The sequence below is a fragment of the Cajanus cajan genome, chromosome 3 (assembly GCF_000230855.2).
Source record: "Cajanus cajan strain Asha chromosome 3, NIPB_CcT2T_4, whole genome shotgun sequence".
NCBI lineage: Eukaryota > Viridiplantae > Streptophyta > Magnoliopsida > Fabales > Fabaceae > Cajanus > Cajanus cajan.
This window is the reverse complement of record NC_138519.1, coordinates 74,017,048-74,044,547: the sequence shown is the minus strand read 5'-3', so window position 1 is coordinate 74,044,547 and position 27,500 is coordinate 74,017,048. Positions and strand designations below refer to the sequence as shown.

The following is a 27,500-nucleotide window of genomic DNA, read 5'->3' as shown; positions in this document are numbered from 1 at the left end:
TTAAGTTGTGATAATGAGTTGTGATCACTAGGACTAGGGGAAATGTTTCCGAAGTTTCTCATCCTATTGTGTGGATTGAGATAATTGCGGTGTTCTGAGAGCCCAATTTGTTGAAAAATCCTCCTTGAGAAGTTGTCCCTTGGAGTAGACGTTGTGTTGTTCTCCTCTAGGACTTAGTTGATCCCGTGTGTGGGCAAAGTCGAGGCACACGTGTACAAAGCGACCACGGTATAGGGGCCAGGCCGAGCTATACCGATTATAAGCGGCCAAATGTTTATTGTTGTAAAGTTGTTATGGTTTCTATTGTTGTAAAGTTGAAAAGTTGGGGACATATGGTGAAGATATATGTCCTATGTTGAGATACATAGTACTAATTAAGGAGATAAGTTGAAAGTTGTTTTAAAGTTGAATCCCTTAGTACTGTGTGGGAGACATGGAAGTAGTCGATCCATGTCATGGTTAAATAACCAATTTGAGTAAGGTATCTAGTTAGAGATGTAGTCTTTGACTAGGTACTAGAGGGTGCGTGGTACTTGGAGGATAGTGGGTGGGCTAACTCCATATGTGGATTGGTGATGCTAGCCAAGGTCGTGGTAGGCTCATACCCAAACCCTTCTGTCCTACAGTAGTACTGGACCTCCGAGTCTAAGTGGCACACCTGAGCAATCGCCTATTGTTGTCTATACTTGGTTCTCTTCGGAGTTCCTAATGTTGTTCTATACCTGACCTGGTTGAGATAGGTCAAACGCTAGATTCGGTAGGGTTTATGCCACCTAGACTCTCAACCTCAGTTGTTGGAGATCTCCGAGTTGAGATGCGTGACGACGTATAAGTTGTTGATGAGTTGATTTGTTGTTGATAAAAGTTGTATCTATGTTGTTATGTTGTTAAGTTGTGATTGTGTTGTATGTTGATCCTGTTGAGGATGATGATAGTGTTGTTATGTTGTAAGTTGCTTAATTGTAATCAAGTTGAAATGATGTTAAGATGTGTAATATATGTATTGATTATCTGTTGTGTCGGATGTGAAGATGATTATATAGCTGTGTTTCATATTTGATATTTATGAGTTATTTATTGTCTCTAGCTTACCCTTGCGTGTTTCCATGTGGTTTGGGCTGCGATGATCATACGTTGGTATGGGAGTAGGGCAGGGATAGGCTGGGAGATAGCTACTAGAGGCCACAAGAGGTGCCTGGAGATGGATATTTTTTTGTAGGCTACCTTATAGTAACATATTTTGTTGTATATAACTGGTTGCTTAATTAGCAACTTGTGTTGTATTTTATTTTATTATACTATTCTAGTATATATTTTTCAGTAGTGTGTTGTGTTGTTTCGTAGTGTGACGGCCACGGTGGGTCATTACATTATATTAATATCTATGTATATTTATTCAGTGAGGTATCCCTAACTTTATCCACTTGTTTAATCTATGATACTTTTAACTCCAAATAACCAATGAAGTATTTATAATTTTTTTTTAATTATTTTATAATATTTATAATTGTCATTTTACTAGTTTAATATTCTTAAATACATCTCATTTCTGTAAACTATGTTGTAGTAAATTCTAAATAATTAAAAATATTATAATTTGTTTAGATTAATTATTTTTATATTATTTTTAACTATAATCTAATTTAGTTAATTGTCCTAAGCGCATCTTATTATTATAGCATCATTCCTTTTAAAGATAAATGTTAATCTATGGTCATAAGAAAAATAAAGATTTGACTTAATTTGTAGTTGGAGGTTTGACCTTGGGGATTTAAATGAGTAGTAAAAGCTTATGGTAAAATATCATTTTGTTATTTGAGATTATGATAAAGCTCATTTATTCTGATTAGTCACTACAAAAATAATTCAAATTTCACTACGACAAGAAAAATCTAAAATACATAATTAATTTAGTTACAAATAATTTTGTACATACTATTTATTTATTTGTATTTATTGGATAATTATTCTCACTCCTTATTTTTGTTTGTTTTAAAATTAATTAATTATAATGCAAAATAGATGGATCTTCCAGCAATTTCAGGTCCTTTTACGGTTGTTATTTCTGTTGTTTTCCCTAGTGGTAATTGGAATGTCGACGCAGTATCTAATTCCATCACTTTCCATGGAATAGGATTGTCCACTTTTATATTTTCCCCAGAACAAGAGGCTCCTACCATTATTGATGGACCTATTATAGTTACTTTTTTTTTTACTACCTACCAATTATACCAATCCTATTGTAACTTTATTTCCACCTCAAATGTAATTTTATAGTAAGAGTATGACATAGTGAAGGTATATGAAGGAAAGATTGTACAAAAATAAGACTTTTTTCCTTTACATAGTTGATCAAGCTAAAATAAGTACGTTATTATATATACTTTGGAATAGTTGGTGATGTATATAATCTAACTATATGTACATTAGTACATGGAATTTTCATACTAATTTTATAAATATTAATTTTATAATTGAATTAATAATCTATGAAAAAATATTTTATACAATTAAGTTTTGAATTATAAAATAGGTGTTACACCAAGCTCGACATAGATTGTCAGGAGGCTCTTTTTTTGTAACGTAGTAAGTTGGTTCAAGGTTTAGTGGATACTAGAGAAAAGAGTATATAAGACTTTCTTTGAGAACAGAGCCTCATAAACTCATTCTCAAAGAAACCTAGAGAGAGGTTTTAGAGAGAATGACCTTAGGTCCATGAGTTCATTTCTCTCCCAAATTTCTCTGTTTGATTCTTCTTTTTCTCTAGATCACTAATTTCTTCTGTCTTTTCTTGAAATTCAGGCTAGGAAGCTTGTTTAGGAGGATTGAAGTCCGCGGGTTGAGCTCCGGGGGAAAATTTTCTTCTTCTTTCTTCCTCTTTATGGTTGTTCGAAGCCAATCTTCAGGTGAGGGAAGCTAGAATGTAGATTAATTGGTTGCATGTGAGTTTAGGAACTCAATTAGTGCATGAATGTTGAGAATCAATGGTTGAATTGAAGAACTTCTCATTTTTTTGGGGTTTTGGAAAAAAAATGAGATTTTTGGTGATTTTGATGTGTCTGTTAGATGCATGTTGAATCTAAGGCTATTTTTGGATGGTGTGAAGCCTATGTGTTGTGTTTCATGGATTGCATGTGGTTGTATCTCCTGATTTTCAGGTTTTTGATGGAATTTTCAAAGTTTGTGGAGGCTTCTGTTTGAATTTGCGCTGAGCGCATGTTCTTGGCGTCAGGCATGCGTTCATCAGGGACAACCATTGCCAAATCACCTTGGGCACGAGGTTAGTTGCGCTAGACATTATTTGAAATGGGAATCTCTGGATGGGTCACATCGAGCGTGGAGAGAGCCATGTCGGGCGTGATATCAGATAGTGGCCCTGAAGTTCAGGTTACTAATGTGGTGTCGGGTGCAGGGTTGGCACGCCGGTCGTGGAGACCCTTAAAGGTCTCTTTCTGATTTGGCGTCGGGTGCAAGATGGGTGCACCGCGCGTAGAGACTCCTAGGAGTCTCTGCCTACCAGGATGCTGGGCGTGATGATACTACGTCGGGCGTGTGAGAGCTTTAGAGCTCTCGGGTTGGGTTCAGGTTGGGCACGAACTGACTTGCACTGGGCGTGAATATTTATGGTTTTATGATTGAGAAATGATGAATATTGTAGTATGATTAAAAGACATAGTTGCGAGTTGAGAGTTGCACGTTGAACCTTAGTTGTGTAGTTGTGTAGAGATGTTATATGTATGAATTGAATGAGTTGTTGTGTTGTTAAAACATGTTGTTAAACAATGTTGAAGAGTTGTTATGCTGATAAACTGTGTTGTTAAAGTTGTGAGTTGACTGTGTTGTTTAAGTTGAAAGTTGATTGAGATGATGAGTCGAAACCTGTGTTGATTGTGTTGTGATGATGAGTTGTTGATCACTAGGACTAGAGGAGAAGTTTTTGAAGTTTTTCATCCCATTGTGTGGATTGAGATAGTTGTGATGCTCTAAGATCCCAGTTTGTTGAAAACATTCCTTGGGAAGTTGCCCATTGGAGTGCATGATGTGTAGTTCTCCTCTAGGACTTAGTTGGTCCCGTGTGTGGGTAAGGACGAGGTATAAGTGTATGAAGCGACCATGGTATAGGGGCTAGGTCGAGCTATACCGATTACAAGCGACCAATTCGAGTAAAGTACGAAGTCAGGAACTTAGTTCTTGACTGAGTATTGGAGGGTTGTAGTATTTGGAGGATAGTTAGTAGGTTAATCCCATAGCTTGCTTAGTTAAGCTAGCTAATGTCGTGGTAGGCCTAAACCCAGCTATCCTATCCTGACATAGTATTATACTTCCTTGTTTAAGTGACAAAGTCTGAGAAACCGTTATCGTGTTATGGATTATTATCCAAATTTGTTGTTTACCTACCAAGCCTAAAAAGGTTATGTGTTCTAGGAGATATCCGAGTTGTAATGTGTGATGACGCATAAGTTATTGATGAGTTGATTCTATGTTGATGTAAGTTGAATATATGTTGTTGAGTTGTGTGTTCTTATCTGTTGTATGTTGAACTATTGAGGATGATGATAGTGTTGTTGTGTTGTAAGTTGTTTATATATATATATATATATATATATATATATATATATATATATATATGTTGATTCTTTTCACTAGCGTACCCTTCTGTTTCCATACGGTGTAGACTGCAATGATCAAACTATGTATGGGAGCAGTGTAACACCCCAATTTCCTTAAAAGGATATTTTTATTAGTAATGGCATTTTCGTAATTATTGATGGCATTTTCGTAATTTTATAAAGGTATTAGGGGCATTTGAGTAACTCGGAACGGGCTGTTCCGAAAGTGGAACGGGCCGTTCTGAGCATTTAAAATAAGCTAAAATTTTAGGTTGGGAACGGGCCCAGAACGGGCCGTTCCAACAAGGAGAACGGGCCGTTCCGGAGGGAGAACGGGCCGTTCTGCTGGGTTTGAGAACGGGCCGTTCTGGTTTCAGAACGGGCCGTTTTACTTTTTGAGAACGGGTCGTTCCGGTTTTGGAATGGGCCGTTCCAGTTGAGAAATTTGCCCACGTTTGAAGGATCCGGAAAGGGCCGTTCCGAAATCAGTACGGTCGTTCCGGTTGCGCCAGGAGGCCTATAAATAGGGGCAGGGGGTGAAAATTTTATATTCAGTAAGAAAGTGAAATCCTAGAGAGAGAAAGAGAAGAGAGAGAGAGAGAGAGAGAGAGAGAGAGAAAGAAGGAAAGAAAGAGAGAGAAAAGGAAAAGAAAGAGGGGATCCAGAGGAGGAGGTCCTGCCCAAGTTCCAACTCCGCCTATCCAGGTAAGGGGGGGAGTGAGAACCTCGTTCAAGGGTGTGGGGATAATTGTTGGATAGTTGTTTGTCGGATTGACCCCCAATCCTTTGTCGTTATTCTGTTTAATTTCTATTTACTCTACTTTGCTTTTTGTTGAAGGTGCCGTTGTTCTGTCCGATTTTCTATTTATTCTACTTTGTTTTTGTTGAAAGTGCCGTTGTTCTGTCTGATTTTCTATTTACTCTACCTTGTTCTTTGTTGAAAGTAATAAATGAATATGAAATTAATGTTAATAATAAATAAGTTTTAATATGAATAAGAATTCTCTCTGGATCTCTGTGAATACCTATGCGGACCTTAAGAGGAGTATTTATGACATGACCTTGTGAAATATGGACAAATGACATGAGACATATGAATGGACTATTGAGACATGTGATTATGAGACTATGACAAATGAGGACATGGTGTAATAAATGAAATTATGTAACAAGTTAAATATTGAGTCAATGAGATTATGATGGTATGGCATGCATCATACGCATATATTATTCTAGGTGTGCCGCTGAGGCCGCATACCAGTGATGTAACATGCTAACAAGGTGTACCTTAGGGTCACCAGTGATGTAACATGCTAACAAGGTGTACCTTAGGGTCACCAGTGATGTAACTTGTAACCAGGTGTACCTTAGGGTCACCAGTGATGTAACCAGGTGTACCTTAGGGTCACCAGTGATGTAACCAGGTGTACCTTAGGGTCACCAGTGATGTAACCAGGTGTACCTTTGGGTCACCAGTGATGATATGTGAAACTTCCGTATGGCGCCACATGCATGCATTTATGTGTTGAGTCCATGACATCATAGCATGATAAATGAATATATATGTGATATTTGATTATTTATGTATGTTATTTACATGTGACTTATATTTGTCGTGTGTGTGTGGGCTATTTAACCTTTATTTCTGCACCTGAAACTGAGTGAGATGTTTCTCACTCCCTTGTTGTTTTTGTATATGTTTTAAATTGTGTTGCAGATGATCAACATCATGAGGATGTTGGTGATGAGGCTTAAAGGCTTCAGTGGGGTATGCTCTGATAGGGTGTGACATCGGGGCATAGTTATTTTTAGTTTAATATGTTATTGTTTTATAACTTTAGTTTCTCTTCTTTTGTAATTTCTAACGAAGAGATAACGTAGATAACATGTATAATTCAAGGAAAATATATGTTAAGAATTGTAATTTGAACGTTCTTGATAAAAGACCAAGATGTACATTTTTGTTATATTTTTATTATATGATTTGGGAGTATAAATTAATTCCTAACCAGGAGGCACTGCCACCTTTACTGGAGTTAATTTATATTTCCTTTATTATTATTTGTATATATATGATTTCTTGTTTTACACTAAATTGTATTGAAAATCTTAACTTCTTTTCTTTTATAATTTTTACACTGGAGTTATGATTTATGAGTTACGAATGTGAATCTTCTACCTTATAATATTTGAAACAATTGTTTTATACATGAAAGATGTTATTAAACTATGAAAGATTTTATTTACCCAATAAGAAGAAAAGAACTATTTTATTGTTACATTTGTTGTATATTAATAATGGGGTAGAGGGTGTCACATTTAGTGGTATCAGAGCAGGTCGATCTAATCGGCCATGACTTATCGAGATTCTGTTGTGTACTCTGACATTGTTTTGTTTGTTGTATACTTTGGTGATGCTTTGCTTTGATGATGTTTTGCTTTGATAATAATGATGGTGATGTTCTCCTTGTGTTGATATTGTAAAGTTTGATATTGTTAAGTTATTTTTTTTTTAATTAGAGGAATGATAGTCATGATAGTGTCAGCTAATACCATTATGACCTTTCTTCTTCATTCTTATGATTGTTTAATTGTTTGATACTTACGTAAGAAGTGGTGGTTGAGTAATATCGCTTGTGTTGCAAGCATATGTGCGAGTAGTGGTAGACGAAATGTGTTGTTAATATTGTGGAAACTATTGAGGCCTTAGATTTGGGTAAGACATTGATTTATTTTAAAGTGTATTAAGAATTTATGATTGGTGAAATTTTTGAAAGCTATAGTTGTAGCAATTGAATCCAAAGATGAGGTATGTTCAGAATTGGAGTTTTGGTATTCTTAAGGAGAGATTGAAGTGTTGATGATTTTTAGAGTTTGATGGTTGCATGAAAATTTTATTTTCTAAGCCTTTTGTACTGAATAGGTGAGTTATTTGGTTTAGATTTGTAGTGGGAAACTTTGATATGAATTTCAGGTGGAAAGGAGTAAGTTTGGAAGGATTAAGGTATTTTGTGGCATAGATGCTGATGCGTTAGTGTGTAGAGAATGTTTGCACTCCCGTTACAGCAACTTTGGTGATCAAAGGTCTAGTGGTAAGCATTGAATATATCTATGGTGATTTTTGAATTTTTTTTAGCTAAGAAAGTGATTTTTTAAAATCTCATGTCTCACTAAGAGTTGTAGCCTATTCACTTAGTGATAGGTTGATATCACGTGGATGAGTAGAACTCTTTATGTGTTGTTTTCTTTGATAGTTGTTAAAAATAGAAGTTAGTCTGTATAATAATGTTTTCGGGTTAGTAGGCAATGCAGGGATAAGAATTGACATGTTTTGAGGTGTTTTTGTGTAGATTGAGAGGTTGTTTAAGGTTATATGATGCTATGTGGTAAAGGTTGTTCATGTACATGCTTATGGATGATATATATGAAGGTTTAAAGTAGGCATTCTAATATGACTTGATGTGTATGTATGTCGATATGTGAATAGAAGACCTTAGGGATCAAATGGTGAATGTTGTATGGTTAGTGATATTGATCTTAGGATGTGATATGATCATATTGTAGTTGAAGGTGAAGATATATCCAAGACGGTTGTATGTTAAGTTTTCTAGTCCCTGTAAATTTCAGTTAAGGTGAACATGAATCTGTCTTAGGTAGAAGTTATGTTTAAGCAAAGAGATATCTAAGCAAGTTAGCGAGAATAAAAGTTTTATGAGGCTTACTATAGGAGATTTATTGAAAGAATTTCTAGGATAGCATTGCCCTTGACTACATTCACTATGAGGGGTATTGTCTTTATGTGAGATAGTAAGTATAAGAGTAGTTCTAACTCTTATGGCAAGATTGACTAGTGATAATATTACCTGACTCTTGTAAGTCTTATGTGGGATATAGTGATGACTTTGAAGACAGGTTTGGGTGGATTATTGATGCAAAGGTAGTAACTTATGTTTTTAAGCATATAGGAAATAGAAAATTCATGAGAGAAATTACCTTGAATTAGAAGTTGTAATAGTTACGCTTGAGATTTTAGAAACATTATTGAGATATTTAGTGATTATAAGGATCTTAAATATCTGTTTGATCCGAAGGAATTGAATATGAGATAGAAGAGATAGTTGGAAATTGTAAGGATTAAGATTTTAATCTTAGTTGTTATCTGGGTAAACCTATAGCAGTCGATGCTTTGAATAGGAAATATCTATATTTATCTTTCTTTATGGTCAAAGAGATATATCTTTTGGCTCAAGTTAGGAATTTAAGTTTGATTTGTGAAATTACTCTTAGTAGTAAGGGACTATGTATGACTCGATTAACGAATGGATTATTCAAAGGATATTGAATAAGCATATTAGTCGATTCATTTTGGTGGCCAGGTATGAGATTATAGGACAAGGTAGTGAATAAGAGTTTTCTTGGAGTATAAATAAAGTGGTAAGACTTGAAGACCGAGTATGAGTACATAGTGAACTTACAATTAGGTGCCTAATCATTGGAGAAGATTATACAAGTTAAACTAATATGGTGACAAATGTCCTGAGTAGGATGAACATTTATCTATCATTTTGATGATATAAGGGTTGAGTTTGATTGAGTAGATTAGAAACTTAAGCATGATGTGTGAGCTCACCCTTAGGAACATTGAATTGAATATGTTGAAAGGATTAATAATGAGATTAGAAGACTCAGGAGTTAGATTCTTTCTTAGTGACCCAAATGAAAAAGATTGGTAGGAATATAAATAGCCTTTTACAAGTGGAAGTTGATGGTGTTTCGGGATACAAGGATATAATCTATGTGCCTAGTAAACCCAAAATTAAGGAAGATGATCTTAGAGAAAGGACATAAGAATATTTTTAGCATTTATTTAAGAGTTACTGAAATGTATCAGAGTGGCGCAGCGGAAACATGATGGTCTAAAGAGAAGTAGAGAAGTTGAATCAAGGTGTAGAAAGTAAGTTTAAATTTGGAGTGGATGGAGTGTTGAGATTTAAGGATGGGTTGTATATTCCAAATGTGCCAGAACTTAAGAGAGCAATCTTGGAAGAAGATCATAAGAGCAGTCTTAGTATTCATCTAGGAGTTACTAAGATGTATCAATATCTTAAGAAGATGTTTTGGTGGCCTAAGATGACGGAGGAAGTGGAGGAATTTGTGTATGCTTGCTTAGTATGTTAGAAAGCTAAGGTCGAACACCAAAAACTTTCAGATTTAATACAACCTTTAGACGTTCTAATTTGAAAATAAGATTCTGTATCTATGGATTTAGTTGTAGTTATGTATGATATTCTTAAGAAATTTGATCTTATTTGGATTAATGGATAGGCTTACCAGGTCTGCTCACCTTGAACTTATTAACATTAGACATTTCTTGGAGAGATTGATAGAGTTGTACATCAATAAGGAAATTTTGAAGAAAGTGCTACATGGGAGTTAGAAAGCAAGACGCGAGAAACTTATCTATTTTTGTTTTCAGGTAAATTTCGGGGACGAAATTTCTAAAAGGAGGGGAGAATTGTAACACCCCAATTTCCTTAAAAGGATATTTTTATTAGTAATGGCATTTTCGTAATTATTGATGGCATTTTCGTAATTTTATAAAGGTATTAGGGGCATTTGAGTAACTCGGAACGGGTTGTTCCGAAAGTGGAACGGGCCGTTCTGAGCATTTAAAATAAGCTAAAATTTTAGGTTGGGAACGGGCCCAGAACGGGCCGTTCCAACAAGGAGAACGGGCCGTTCCGGAGGGAGAACGGGCCGTTCTGCTGGGTTTGAGAACGGGCCGTTCTGGTTTCAGAACGGGCCGTTTTGCTTTTTGAGAACGGGCCGTTCCGGTTTTGGAACGGGCCGTTCCAGTTGAGAAATTTGCCCACGTTTGAAGGATCCGGAACGGGCCGTTCCGAAATCAGTACGGCCGTTCCGGTTGCGCCAGGAGGCCTATAAATAGGGGCAAGGGGTGAAAATTTTATATTCAGTAAGAAAGTGAAATCCTAGAGAGAGAAAGAGAAGAGAGAGAGAGAGAGAGAGAGAGAGAGAAAGAAAGAAAGAAAGAGAGAGAAAAGGAAAAGAAAGAGGGGATCCAGAGGAGGAGGTCCTGCCCAAGTTCCAACTCCGCCTATCCAGGTAAGGGGGGGAGTGAGAACCTCGCTCAAGGGTGTGGGGATAATTGTTGGATAGTTGTTTGTCGGATTGACCCCCAATCCTTTGTCGTTATTCTGTTTAATTTCTATTTACTCTACTTTGCTTTTTGTTGAAGGTGCCGTTGTTCTGTCTAAATTTCTATTTACTTTACTTTGCTTTTTGTTGAAGGTGCCGTTGTTCTGTCCGATTTTCTATTTATTCTACTTTGTTTTTGTTGAAAGTGTCGTTGTTCTGTCTGATTTTCTATTTACTCTACCTTGTTCTTTGTTGAAAGTAATAAATGAATATGAAATTAATGTTAATAATAAATAAGTTTTAATATGAATAAGAATGCTCTCTGGATCTCTGTGAATACCTATGCGGACCTTAAGAGGAGTATTTATGACATGACCTTGTGAAATATGGACAAATGACATGAGACATATGAATGGACTATTGAGACATGTGATTATGAGACTATGACAAATGAGGACATGGTGTAATAAATGAAATTATGTAACAAGTTAAATATTGAGTCAATGAGATTATGATGGTATGGCATGCATCATACGCATATATTATTCCAGGTGTGCCGCTGAGGCCGCATACCAGTGATGTAACATGCTAACAAGGTGTACCTTAGGGTCACCAGTGATGTAACATGCTAACAAGGTGTACCTTAGGGTCACCAGTGATGTAACTTGTAACCAGGTGTACCTTAGGGTCACCAGTGATGTAACCAGGTGTACCTTAGGGTCACCAGTGATGTAACCAGGTGTACCTTAGGGTCACCAGTGATGTAACCAGGTGTACCTTTGGGTCACCAGTGATGATATGTGAAACTTCCGTATGGCGCCACATGCATGCATTTATGAGTTGAGTCCATGACATCATAGCATGATAAATGAATATATATGTGATATTTGATTATTTATGTATGTTATTTACATGTGACTTATATTTGTCGTGTGTGTGTGGACTATTTAACCTTTATTTCTGCACCTGAAACTGAGTGAGATGTTTCTCACTCCTTGTTGTTTTTGTATATGTTTTAAATTGTGTTGCAGATGATCAACATCATGAGGATGTTGGTGATGAGGCTTAAAGGCTTCAGTGGGGCATGCTCTGATAGGGTGTGACATCGGGGCATAGTTATTTTTAGTTTAATATGTTATTGTTTTATAACTTTAGTTTCTCTTCTTTTGTAATTTCTAACGAAGAGATAACGTAGATAACATGTATAATTCAAGGAAAATATATGTTAAGAATTGTAATTTGAACGTTCTTGATAAAAGACCAAGATGTACATTTTTGTTATATTTTTATTATATGATTTGGGAGTATAAATTAATTCCTAACCAGGAGGCACTGCCACCTTTACTGGAGTTAATTTATATTTCCTTTATTATTATTTGTATATATATGATTTCTTGTTTTACACTAAATTATATTGAAAATCTTAACTTCTTTTCTTTTATAATTTTTACACTGGAGTTATGATTTATGAGTTACGAATGTGAATCTTCTACCTTATAATATTTGAAACAATTGTTTTATACATGAAAGATGTTATTAAACTATGAAAGATTTTATTTACCCAATAAGAAGAAAAGAACTATTTTATTGTTACATTTGTTGTATATTAATAATGGGGTAGAGGGTGTCACAAGCAGAGCAGGGATAGGCTAGAGAATAGCAATAGAGCCACAGGTGGTGCTTGGAGTTGAATTTTGTTTTGTAGACTACCGGTTGTGGGTAAATACTTTTGTGTAGATATCTATATATAGTTGCTGGACAAGCAACATAGTTGTACATATTCATGAGATGCATTTATGCTTATATTATGTTACTGTTTTAGTATTGGTATATGCCTAGTTAGTTGTGTGTTGTGAAGTGTGTTGGTCATGGCGGGTCGTTACATTTGTGATGTTTTAAATGATGATATTATGATGTTAATGATTGATTATATGATGAATGCATATATATATATATATATATATATATATATATATACACACACACACACATATATATATATACACACTCTGTGAATGGTGATTATTATCTGGATCAATGACAATTGATGTGGATGAATATAGAAGTTGATGAACGATGGATGATTTGATGATCATGACGTAATTATATAGAAGCATTTGCATGGTTGTAACATGCATCATATTTGCATGATTATGTGGTTTTGGTGGGAACTTGTTTATGTGGTTCTAGTGGGAATCGGTTTGTATTATGGTGGGAAGATTTTTGTGTTGGTAGCTTACGGTTAACTCAGTACTTAATTACCAACTATATATTCTCAATGATGACGGTCGGGTACCCCATGCATTTATATGTAAGTGCACACTACATTGCATTACTCATGTGTATGTGTTTGTGAGTGTATTGATGGTGTTTAAAATTGAAATTGATGTATTAATTCTTGTTATTATATTTGTTATCATGAAGAGATGAAATGCCGAGGGTTGTGACTCATTTCCTATAGAGTGAGATTGTTCTTACTCCCTGTTTGTTTGTTGATTTTTTTTTGTATGTTTTGCAGACGAGAGTCCTCAGTATTTAGAGAAGTAGGAAGAGATCTAGGTGTGTGTGAAAACTTTGATATTAATGCAACACCGAGACCTGGGAGTAGTTAGAAATTTTGTTATCTCTTTGTTTAGCCTAATATATATATATATATATATATATATATATATATATATATATATATATATATATATATATATATATATTCAAGTTATAATTTGATTCAATTACTTCGTTAATTATTTTTTCAAATGAATTGGGTTTACTTTATTTATAACTTTAATGAGGATGAATTGAGATTTTATGAACTATTTATATCTTTAACTGGTATTAATTATGCAATTTTAGTCAAGTAATTTTAGTCTTTTAAGTATTGTAGTTGTACAACTTTGATCTCTTAATTTTTAGTTTACCACTTTTAGTCACCCAAGTTCTACAATATATAATTTTAGCCTCTAAAATATCACAATTATACAAATATTTATCTATTTAAATTATATATATTAGTGTTAATAAATATATATAATTTAATACATGAATTGAAATTATAATATGTGTAACTTAAATAGGTGAAAAAAAATTTTAATTACAATATTTGATGGACTATAACCATACAATTTCAATACTTGAGGAACTAAAATTACTTAATTAAAATTTGAGGAACCAAAATATCACAATTGTAATATTTGATAAATTAAAATTATTTAATTAAAATTTTAGGAACCAAAACTACACAATTATAATACTAATAAGAGAAAATATAATTAATAATAATAATAAATATTTGTTTTTATTTAAATAAACGTGTTTCTTTAGGCCTAAATTGCCTTTTTAAATGGGCTAGAGCTTGACATTTTAAATAAACAATATTAAATAAAATTTTTGATTCAACCTATTTTCTATAAAAGTATGAATTGCCTGGCACGGATTTAATGAAGGTTAAATCATAGACCCTCTTGAACAGTTGAACCTATTTTTTTATGTCTAATTAACATTAGATATCAAACAACTCCTTCAATACACTTCTCAAATATTAAAATCATATATATATATATATATATAGTGTAATGTAGTATATAAAAATATATGTGATATTTATATTAATATACTGAATTATCTGAATTTATCAAAATTTAAAAAGCCAGATTCGTGAAAGAATTGATCAAGGGCTAAATTTTCACAATATAAAATGCAATTAAGCTTAATGTGACGTCAATATTTCGTTTGTATTTTGACAATATATATTTATCAGAGGGGGTAATATTTATAGTATACTCAAAATTTGACAGCAAAATTCACAAAAATAAAATTGCCAGTAAAATTTGCCATAAAGTAAAAGTTAACATAAAATGTAATTAATGTTTTTAAGAAAATTAAAACTGCTATTTAGTATGAAAGCAACTTGCACTAATTGTATGAAATACACGTGTTCATTGTTTTAATCGAGCATCAAATAATTAATTGTTTTGACAGAAATTAAATAGTGATTAAATAAAACATTAGGACTGTGTTAAAATATTTTATTGTCGTCGTTAAAAATATTTCCCACCATAAAAAGAGATGGTGATTGGCTAAAGGTTAACCGATAAAAATGTTTCGTATACTTTTCTGCCTTCCACTCTTCATAACAAATAGCATCACTGGTTACTGATCTTTTGTTACAAAAAGATTAACAATTTTAATACGATTCATAGAAATCCACACTAATAATATTTGACTAATGCTATAAGTATAATAAAAATTCTACAACAATTTATACAATATATCTTTATCTCTATTTTTTTTCATCATTATTAATAAACCTCTATAATAAATAAAATAATAATAAAAATAATTATATAAATTATTGTGTAATTTTTGTTATTCATATAACATTACTCCAACTATTTCAACACAATTAGAATTAATACCTCTATGACTTACTCTTTCACCTTCAAAGGAACAACACCATAAATGTTTCAATGCCCTTTCATCTTAAGGGTGAGAGGAACTAATCAACTTATTACTGTAATTAAATATTATATTATGTTTTTATGTATTAAAAAAATATAATCAATGGAATTTAGATTAAAAAAAAATGAATATGATGATACTATGTATCATCGGCCTAGGTGGCAAAATTTTATCTCATGTTGTATAATAAAAAAGTTATAAAACTAGTGTAATAATTCATATCATACACATGTATTTAATTTATAATTTAATATTACTAATATATCTCGATTATTTTTTATTTTTATATAAATATGTGTCTATATATAAATTATGAATATTAATATACATATATATATGGTTTTATATTTATACATTTTATATCAGTTTAATTTGTATAGAAAATAATTATGTCTTTTTATACTCTTGAATATATAAATATAATGTTCATATATTATGATTTTTTTTTATGTTGTTTTACTCTTGAATGTTAAAAAAATAAATAATTCTATTAAGTCTATATGAAATGATTATTCATTATATATATATATATATATATATATATATATATATTATATTCTATTAATAAAAATTTTAAAACCTTATTTGTATTACTATAGGTAAAATCATAATTTATTTATCAACTAATTTTATTTATAAAGAAAAAAATTATTATAGTTTAACTAAGAGTCTCAAATTTGATTCCTAATTATATCAAATACTTAGATTGAGAAGTTTGTTCCTCACACTAATTAATATTATCTAACTTGAGTAAAATTGTCTTTAGTCAATGATATATGTAGTTTAAATCATTTTTTTAATATTAAAATTATTTTAACTATATGTTTAAATTTAGTTTACTAAAGGTCATGGTTGAATAAAAATACATTGCAAATATAAGCTTGAAATAAATTATTTCATCATTGTTGTTGTTTAAGTATGTTTTGTTGAATTTGTATCTTATATTTATAGTAATTATATATTATTCATATTATTTATTTTCATTCTAATTTTGTTACTTATGTTTCACGATTTGATGAATTTTGTCATTCAACTTTCGAAATTTTATATTTTGTTTTCCAAATTTTTAAAGTTTTCTAGATTTTGTCACCTTATTAGTTTTATTATTAGTTCACAAATTAATATAAGAGACGATTAATATTATGTAATACTCCATTTTTTTATAAAATATAATATAAGTATTTAATTAATATTTTTTATATTTTATTTTAATTAATAAGAATTAATTAATATTTTATTTTAATTATTTGATATGCTTTGAAATATAATATAAGGTGTTTTAACTAAATGTTTTATCTAATTAATTGACAGGAATGAAATTAGTATTTGCAGTTTTATGTTTTATGGTTAAGTTTTAAAAAGAGCAGTTTTTCCTGATCACTTTTAACGATTTTTTCTTATACATACGTGCTTACGCTTCAAAGCTCGGAAAACTTTAAGGAAAAAGAAACTACATTGAAGTCTTGCATCCATTATCTAATACTTATCAAGGTGAGAGAGAGTGAAAAACTTCACTCTAGGTGTGAGATCGTATGCTGGATAATGAAATTAGTCCCAATCTTGTCTTTATTGTATGATGGATAATGATATTTTAATTTTTTTTATATGTTCTACTACTTATTTAGGATTATATATAAATCCTAAATTATTAAGTTTGAGGTTTAATAAAATGAGTGGTTACTTTGAAAGATATTAAACAAAAATGTATCAATTAAATATGAGTTTTTCTATTATGTTTAATGAATTACAAAACTCTTCTAATAATAATGATCCTCTATTACTGTAAAAACAAGGTTTTGTTTAGGGGTGGGTATGCGGACCGGTCCGGCCCGTTTAAGGCCCGGTCCGTGAAGTCCGCATTTTTAACGGGCCGGATAAATCCGGTCCGCGAAATAAATGGACTTAAATCTTCAAGTCTGTATCCAGCCCGTGAAGCCCGCGGATAAACGGATAAGTCCGCGGGCCCAATTAAATCTAAATTGTTTAAATGAATATTGACTCAGATTTTAAATTTTTTTTCCTTTATTTAACCTATGAAAACATGAGGAAAAAAAAACATATAAAATAATATAAATATATTTCTAATAATAACATCAAACATTGTAAATAATAAATCAAAGTCTTAAATAACAAAGTTTACACATTCTAAATTTCTAATAGAAATATTTAAGTCTCAATGCCTTTAAAATTTAAAGTCCAAGCATATCAACTATTAACCAAATATTAAAGCCTTACTACCTTAAAACTTTAAAAGTCTTAATACACAACCAAACAAATATAAAACATTTGTAAGTCCAAGTACATCAAAGTCTAAATACCTTAAAACATCAAAGTCTTAATTAATATCTTAAAAACAAACATAAAATATTTGTAAGTCCAATTACATCTATCAAATATAATCAAGCATATTCAATAATAAAATTTGAGTCCACATTTAAACGGATAATCCGCGGGCTCGCGGATTAAATCCGCAAAATCCGCGGACTAAACGGGCCGGGCCTAAAAAGTCCGTATGATTATACGGATTAAAAAAAATGAGTCCGTTATCCATTAAGTCCGCGGACTTACGGACCCAAATTTTTTTCTTTCTTCACTTGTCCTCAACTATTTTGACAATTGTTAACTGACGTTCATTTTCAATAATGCTTCAAACCATTATTGTTTCGTAGAAATGAGTTTCATATCTCACACAAATTAGTTTTGCTAATGAAATGGAATAAGTCAATAAGAGTGGATAAGAAAAAATAAGTCATTTAAATGTCACTTCAATTATTTTAAAATTAAATTCAAAATTAAAACCTTATTTTATCACGAGTTTAAATTTACTTAATTTATAATTATTGCATGTCAATTAGAAGAAAAAATACATATTAACATGATAATTAACTATTAAGTAGTCATAAGATTGACAAAGTTAACAAATAAATATAATAAAAAGATTAGCTTGTATAACAAAATTAAAATTTAAGGAATAAAATGTCAAAAACAAATCTGTAAAAAAATTATCGACAAACTCTACAATCTTTCCGAATTAAATTGAGTATTTCTTTCATGTTGGACCACATTCATATTGTCGTTGATGTAAGACAACGTATAATGCTTTGTATTAACTTAACTCTTAATTCAAAATAAAATAAAAAGTAACCTATGTTAAAACTCTTCGTAATGAAAAAAAAAAAAAAAACAAACACACACACACTAAAGTCCTGTTTCGCGTGTTTTAATTTTTTGAATTTTAAATGTACTCGAAGGTTCATCTCATTATCCACAATATTTTCTTTCTCATAAATACCAAAAGAAGATTAGCATTCATTCAAAGCCACATACATTGTCATTGACGTAGACAACTTACATTTAGTACTTGATAGTTTATCATAATTCAAGGATTAAATAAAAAATATAATGAAAATAAAAATACTCAAGAGAAACTAACACCTATGAGATATAAAATTAAACGCATAATAAATCGGCAAAAAATAATTAAAAAGTAACCTAGGTTAAAACTCTACGCAAAGGAAAAATCAAGAAAACACTTGAGTCTTGTTCAGAGTGGTTGCATGTTTTTTTTTTTTTTTTTTTTTTTTTTTTTTTTTCTGTTTTTAAATGTACTCTAGAAGGTTCATCTTTTTATATATTATTATTATTATTATTATTATTATTATTATTATTATTATTATTATAGTTAGAATAGAAGGCTCATCTAGTTATTCACTATACTGTCTTTCATCTTGTAAATACCATTAATTAGAAGATTAACCTTCATTCTGTACCACATACATTGTCATTGACGCAAGACAACATGCACCTATAGTAAGTACTTGATAGTTAGTTAACCTTTTGAGAAACTTGATATTTAACTTTAGTCAATTCAAAAAGTTAAATAAAAAATATAAAGAAAGTAAAAATAATCAAAGAAATTAACACCTATTAAAAAAAAATTAAATAAATAATAAATCGAAATTATAAAAAGGAAAAATCAAGAAAAAACTAAGGTCGTCGGGATGTGAGTTTTTAATTATTTGGTTTTTAAATGTACAGTCTACTTGAAGGTTCATCTCGTTATATCCACTACATTTCATCTGTTAAATATCAATCAAAAGTTCACCTTCATCTTGCACCACATACATTGTCATTGATGTATGATAACGTATAATATTTGATTGTCATTACATTAACTTAACTCATTCAACAAATTAAATAAAAAATATAAAGAAAATAAAAAATAATCAAGAGAAAACCTATTCAATAAAAAATGAAACGCATGAAAAACGCATGAAAAATTGAAAATAAATAAATAAATAAAAAGTAACCTATGTTAAAACTTTCTTAATGGAAAAATGAAGAAAATAGACACAAACCCTTTTCAGGTAGTTTGGGTTTTGTTTTTTTTTTTTTAAATGCAATTTTTTAAAATTGTGTTCGATTAAATAGAGCTGAAATTATTTTTAACTAATTTCACAACATTTTTACTTTCTATTTCAATACTTGGATTTTTTTTATTTTAAATTTGGTTTAGTTATAAAAAAAAAACTTATTATTTTTGACATGATATTATCATCACCATTATCATCAATCACTACTAGAATTTCTCTTATTACATGCGGTTTTTCCTGCGAATTTTTCATAAAAATTTGCAGGAAACGTTGTTCCTGCAAATTTTTTTGCAAAATTTTATTTACAGGTAATACCTTCGTGGATAATATATTTTTGCGAATTTTAAAATTCGTAGGAAATATTCCTGCAAAATTTCTTGCGAAAAAAATTCGCAGGAAAGTTTCCTGCAAAAAAAAATTTGCAGGAAATTTTCCTGCAAAAAAAAGTTCGTAGAAAAATTCGCAGGAAACTTTCTTGCAAATTTTTTTGCAAGAAATTCTACAAGAATATTTTTTACGAAAAAAATTAAAAAAAATTACTATAAATTCTATATTTTAAAAATTCATAATCTTTTATTTTCATGCCTCATACATAATCTTTTAAATTCTAAGATTGTAGATTATAAGCCTAACATTCAACCATACAATTTAACTTGTAAGGTAAGTGTTACTCCAACTTATATACTCTTTAATTGTTTTATTTTCAATCGATGTGGGACTTGAAGATTTTTAAAATATTAAACTTATGAATTTAAATATATTTTTTTATTTTTCCTGCGAATTAAAATTTGCAGGAAAATCCGCAGGAAAAGTTACCTGCAAAATTTTTCTACCATTTAGTAAACATTACTTGCGAATTTATTTTTGCAAGAAAATATGCAAGAAACAAAATAAAATTCTTAGAGTATTTTCTGCAAATTTTTACCATGGAAAATTTTTTCCCATGATTATTAAAATTGTAGCAAAATTTGTAAGAAATATCTGTAAATTATTTTTTGCAGGAAAATTTGCAAAAAATTTCTGCGAATATTTTTTTACAGTAAAATTCGCAAAAAATTTCTGCAAATATTTTTTTGCAGGAAAATTCGCAAAAACTTTCTACGAATATTTTTTTGCAAGAAAATTTGCAAAAAAATAACACTTTTTTAGTAGTGAATATTATTATTATCACCGACATTACTGGAACTTCCATCATGACATATTATTAATATCACGTTCACCACACAATTAATACATATGCTTATATTAATTTTTACATGCATGATATGAAACTTTAGAAAATAAACTAAAAACTAGAAGAAAAAGACGACACAAAATTCTGAAGACATAAATTTATTGTAGTTTTACAAATTTTAAAACTAAAAATTTAAAATCATCCTCAACGACCCTAAGTTACACATGATCGAAAGAATATGGATTGGTATAACATCATTTTAAAAACTAGTAAATAACATGATCGAACCACAATTTCTCTACATTTTCCTTGTCATGGGTTTTACTTGTGCTAACTATAGAATAAGTGAAACAATAGTTTGTATAGTAAGGTAAAAAAAGACACAAAAAAGAGCTAGAGGTGAAATTATCTAATAAGAGAATAAACAAATAAAGAGAGAAGTATTCAGTAGAGAATAAACAAATAAAGAGAGAGGTATTAAGAAGGCAAAAGTTATACTTTTGGCAAGCATGGCAATTGTATCGTAAGTAATAAAATGGTCAAACGTTTAAGTATTAAATCTACAAGAATTTTGTGTAACAATTAATTTAATTTAATACTAATTAAGAAAAAGAAAAGGATAGATTTAATTATTTGAAGAACATAATAAAAATAAAGAACATATTTTTAAGATTTAGAATAATAAAAGATTGAAAAAATAATTGAAAATTTTAAAGTAAAAGATATCAAGGATTGATTTGACTAATCTTCTTCACATGTATCATTCTCAATTATTATTCAATTTCAGTAATTATAAATTAATAACTAATAAAAATATTTTAACCATAATTCTTTAGGTCATGAAATTCTAAGTTCTTTAAGAGAAATCATAATTTCTTGGTGAAGTCTGTGAAGCAACCATCATTAAGATTAATGGTTTAAAATGTTGACTAATAAGAATAAGCATTCTTAGTGTATTCTCTATATCATAATTTTAAAAGAATTTTTCAATCTCAATTAAATATATGGGATCATGTATAGGGTGGTCAAGACAAAACACACTTTAAGAGAAGAAAAAGAAGAACAACAACAATTAATTGAATAAAAATATTAATTGAATACAAACATGAGAAATTACATGGAATAGGGTAACTACGTCTTTCTATTATCTTTAAACCCAACTTTTATAAGATTTAAATGGGCTTTTTCCAATTGAGATTGTGATGTCCACTTGTTAAGAGCGCTTAGATTAACAGGATAACTTTTGAGTTAGCTCCTTAGAATACTCAGATGGCTTGCTTTGAGTGAACATAAACTTGTTTAGAGTACGTTTCCCTCTCTCTTTAAACAAATGTTCCCAATGTTTAGCTTGTTTAGTATTAATTAACTCCCTCCTTCCTATATCTCAAAATTTAAAAAAAAATAATTAAAAAAACACCTAAAACTATTAGAACTCTACTAATTAGTGAGATAAAATTAAAATATTAAATTTTGACATAAATAGGACTCTAAAACATAAGATACATATTAGATAATTACTTAAATTAGATAAAAGACATTAATATATTTAACAATTATCAGTAAATAAAAACATTGACTTTGCAATTATATTTTTTTTATTTTCATCATCAATGGTGAATCATTTTAGAATAAAAAAATTATATATATATATATATATCAAGGGGAGGTTGTATAACACTATTTTACTCCAAAATACTTTTCTCTCGTTATCATTAAATTGCAAAGTTTTGATTAAATTAAAAAATTAAAAAATTTTCGGATAAAAGTTGAAAGAGAAAGAAACACACAAAAGAAAGTTGAATGTGTGTGAAAAGAATTTTCAAAAACCTTTTCCCCTAATGAATAAAGAAGTTATAAGTTATTAAAATGTTTTGCAAAGGTGCAAACACAGGAAAAAGGAAACATAAATATTTTTATATTGATATTTGCTTAAACATAAATTACGTTCAGTTATCTTCAATTTAAAAGAGTTTCACTAACACGAAAAACTTACAAGTATTTTGACCGCCACTTTTCACTTACAAGTATTCGCAAACCACTACTAGTCCAATTATCTCTCTTATAAGCCTCATAACCTCAAAGGAACCTCACTTCATTCATTATTATAAATCTGAATAATACCCATAGTGTGGTCGTAATCACCTTGATGTGGCTTGGACTTTGGAGTGGAGAAATATTTTTCTCAGTATTTCATTATTATTGTTTTTTTTTAAAATGTAATTTATTTTCTTCTATAAAGATATAATCCATGTAATATATTAAATCTAACAATTACTTATATTTATGGAAGATGATTTTTATTAATCAAATATTATTTTTCTATAAACAAACCTAGTAGTACTTTTTTATTTCCATTTATTTATAAAAGAGTTGTAGTAGCATACTATCTTTCACTCTTTTCCAAACACATCTCTTGTCATCAGTTAATATTCATGCATGTGTAGATTCCAATAAAATGAGAATGGGTTTCACATATATACTAAAACTCACATGGATTTTACCAAATAGAAGTGTTTAAAAAAAAAGTGCATTATCATTATTTCTCTTATTTACTTGTACAACGCTGCTGCTAATCTTGGCTTTGCTACTAACACAAGTGGCTCCTTAAGCAAAACACCATTTTCAGACTTGGCAAGGTTGATGGTTGATACATTTGGAGGTGCAGACCAAGTGAAGGCATGGAGCAACCTAGCTAATAGCATGACGGTCATTGTTGTGCCAAGTATGACCGCAGGACAACCTCTTCTTCCAGTGCCAAATGATATTAACTTTAGATCTGGTTCTGACAAAGCGATCAAAGGTTCATCATTCTTTAGGTGGCGTTCTGGCTTGAACTCATGAGGCTCATACCACACTTTTGGGTTTCGGCCAAGCCCTTGTCTGCTCAATAGTACATGGCTACCCTTTGGGATAAAATAATTGCCAACCATTGTGTCATTGACTGAGACATGGGGAGGATTAAAAGGCACAACAGGATGAAGGCGAAAAGCTTCTCTTACACAAGCCTTCACATAATTCAGATTAGGAACATCTGACTCTTGTACCAGTTTTTCCTTACCAACAACATTATCCACTTCTTCAGTGGCTCTTTGAAGCATTTCTGGATGATTTGCCATTTCCGCAAGTGCACATTCCACTGCATTTGATGGATTGTCTGCTCCTCCAAGCATGAGTTCCTACATGTTCCATTTTCTCTGATTATTTATTCAACATGAATACATGTACCATTTGTACGTAATTGCTTGTGATAGTTTTGATGCATGTATATACAAATTACAATAGAAGCAAGAACAAATGTGAAGAAGTACTATAGTATGTGATGTCAACAAAATCATTTGGAGAGATTAAGAGATATCAACAGCGTCCTTTGTGTCAGTAGTTTTCATCCCTCATTCCATTTTTAACACTCTTTCAATGGTGAAATCATGATTTTTCTTCGTCAATCGTGTTCCTCAAGTTCCTCAAGCATTATATATACCTCGGTCTTATGGCCAAACAAATCAAGTTCCTCAAGCACAACATATATGCATATTCAAAAACTGGAAAGGCATAAATTTAATTAGACAATGTGGAAATGACGTCAACATATTTAGCATTCCTACACGACTAAAGGAAATCACACGCTAGCCAAAAAAAGTATTAGCATGCAATTAAGTTTTTCTTTTCGGTATTATAAATTTTCTCTAACAAAACTATTATGTTAGTACTGGCGGAAAAAGACATTATGAGTCTCTATTATGAAAAAAAAAAAAGGATACTTAATTATTTGAAAGTGTATATCTCTCGTTTAAAAAAATTAAAACAAAAATAATAGTAAAATGAGATAATTATTTGAAATATGTGGGTAGTTTATAATCTATGAATGAGTAATTTAAAGAAAAAATTAGAATTAAAATGTGTATGAAAAAAATATTTATTTCTTTTATTATAGTCATAGATTATTGATAAATATTACTCCACACCAACCATTATGATTATAAAAAAAATGTATGGAGTATGACAATTTAACTACTTCAACCAACCAAAAAATTTGAGTTGGCCTTCTAAAATTTGAAAACTTGAATTTGCTCAACCTAACCCTTCCCAAAATTTGCCAAATTGATATAATTATTTAGCTGGATTTGTCGTACTTAAGGTTTGAGTTCAACCACTACGTGCAATAAGAAGTGTTTTCAGTAACATTAATATTAAGAAATATTCAAGTCACACATTCAAGATAATGTAAACAAAGAAGTTATAAGAAGGGTATCCTTATCACTTGAATTGAAAGAGGGAAAAATAATTGAAGAAATCAAGAAGAAAGAAGAACTGTTCTGTTGAGAAAATTTTATCCATGCTTTCCCTATTTCTCTTTCTATCTCTGGATTTTCAGTTTCTTTTTTCTGAATTTCTTCATTATCGATTTTACTTGAATGTTGTCTTCACTATTAGTTTTACGTTTTTAAGAAAGTATTTGTTATGTTTCAACAGTAATCAATACTTTTTTAGTTAATTTTTATTCTATTGTTTCTAAATTAAAAATATTGATCATACTTCCTTAATCTTAAAATAATGATGATTATCAAAAAGGTGATGATGAATGCTCATGCAAGTGACAGTTAATGAAAGGAGAGAAGTGTGTAGTACTATTGTTAGAGCCTTGATTTCCTTTGATGTCAATGTTGGATTATTATTGACATCTTTCAATGAGATCAGAACATCCAGCAAGTCCTCTTCAATGGTCTTTGAGCCATCTTTCCATTGTTTGATTCTCTCTTCAACGATTGGATCATGATACTTCTTCATCATCTTCAAACCATTCTTTACCTTTCTCTTATGGCCATCTAAATCAAGCATCCCTAACCAAGGGATATAATCAGAAACTGAAAAGGCATAAACATGTTTAAGCAACACGAAAATAATATTCACATGTTCTTCTTCCTCTAAACCAGGCCCTCCATCCTCCCTACCCTTTCCAAAGTACCTTGTATTAAAAATCAATTTCCTAGCTACATTACAACAATAATGTTGTGCAACATTTCTAACATTCACAAGAGCATCATCACTCGGATTTTTGCATTTGTGGTAAACATAAAACATAATGTTATCGGCTTCTTCATTTCTTTTGTCTTGAAGCCATTGATGCCTAAGTGGGGAGAACAAGTCATTGACAAAGATTCTCCTCATTTTCTTCCATTGTTCCCCAAAGGGTACAATAGCTATTGTCACATAACCACTAGAGATGATACCAGTGGCCATGGTTAGTGGTCTAGATGCAAAATCAACATCATGCTTTCTCAAAAATTCACAAGCAATTGTAGGACAAGTCACTGGGATTATGTTAACATTTCCTAGGCGGATACAAGCGATTTCAGTGTTCATTTCTTTCATAAGTTTATGTATCCACCGAAATACAGGCTTGTTAACAAGCATTTCGGGAAGGTTACCAACTAGAAGCCATGGTTTGGGACCTGGGGGCAATTTGAACTTCTTAACTAAATGATATCCCAAGACTTTGATAATGGTGAAGCCAAAAATCATAATAAGCAAATAAATTAGAAATAATTTAAGGTGCAACCATGAAAAATAGAGGGCATAACCCATAACGACTGGGAAAAGGGTGTTCAAACAAAATGGCGTTGGGTTTTAACTTTGAAGACAAGTGTATGAAATATTGCTAAACTCTGGTGATCACTTCGAAAGTTGGGTGCCAATTTATAATGGTCGATAAAGACAAAGTAAATTATGGCTAACAATGAATCAGAGATCTATATTATGTTATTTATGTAAAAGATTTAAAGGTATTTCTTATACCTCATCAATATATAATTTTTTGCTGTTCAAAAATATATAATGGTTGATAAAGCGCTCTACCTATACACCCCTGGTTCTAGCCTTAGGTGAACCTTCAAAAATCAAAATCGAGATGTGACATGTATACACCTGAAGACAAATGCTTGAGCTCCACAAGTGAAAAATCTGTGCACTACGCTACAAACTATATACAACGTGGACAAAGTAGTAATAAATTTTTTTTAATATATAGAAGAATCGTAATACTTTTATTTTTAAATATAAGTTCTAACTATCTAATTCATTATAAGTTAAAAAAAATAGTGAATTTAATATATAATAATAAATTTATTTTATTTATATTTTTTTCAAAAATTATTCCTATACTATATTTTTTCATTAATACTGTTATATTATCTAATCAATTTGACTATACGACTTATACTTTTTTAATTAATACTCTTATTTTTCTAATTAATTAAGATGTATTTTTTTAAAAAAAAATATTTTATCAAATTAAGAAAATATAGTTACATGCGAGATAAATAAAAGGGGAAAGCTATAGGACCGTGCGAAAATGAAATCAATTTTTGGCCATCGGTGTAATTTTTACTAAGTTTTATACCACTTAATAACTTTATATTAAATGTGAATTTTATAAATCCAACCGTTAAATTAAAAGTTCATATCACTTTATATGTGTATATCAAATTTTGTTAAAATTGAACAACAACTTAAAGGTAATTTAAGTGTTCATATTTTAGTATATTTTGAAATTAATATATTACATCAATTTTGTTTTATAATAATGAAGTATCAAATTATCTTGGATTAATATAAAATTTTGTATATATGATCTAAGAGTAAGAAACTTTCAATCTAATGATTGGATTTACAAAATTCACATTTAATATAAAGTTATTGAGCAATGTAATATTTAGTAAAAGTTACATTACTCAA

The 27,500-nt window shown here is 30.5% G+C and overlaps 1 protein-coding gene across 1 annotated transcript; it reads right to left on the bottom strand.

Moving 5' to 3' along the window:
• Positions 1 to 23,195: 23,195 nt before the first annotated feature.
• On the bottom strand, positions 23,196 to 26,624 carry LOC109816894 (isoleucine N-monooxygenase 1). The gene is made up of 2 exons (XM_029275127.2): positions 25,395 to 26,624; positions 23,196 to 23,944 (listed from the first exon to the last, which is right to left on the bottom strand). The coding sequence occupies exons 1-2, from the start codon at positions 26,349 to 26,351 to the stop codon at positions 23,318 to 23,320; spliced, it is 1,584 nt and encodes a 527-aa protein (XP_029130960.2). The 5' UTR covers positions 26,352 to 26,624; the 3' UTR covers positions 23,196 to 23,317.
• Positions 26,625 to 27,500: the final 876 nt, after the last annotated feature.

Coding starts and splice junctions, on each gene's coding strand:
- LOC109816894 (XM_029275127.2), bottom strand. CDS start 26,351: ATGGGTTATGCCCTCTATTTTTCATGGTTGCACCTTAAATTATTTCTA. Junction 23,945..25,394: donor AAATCAAGGCTCTAACAATA/GTACTACACACT, acceptor TGGAACATGTAG/GAACTCATGCTTGGAGGAGC.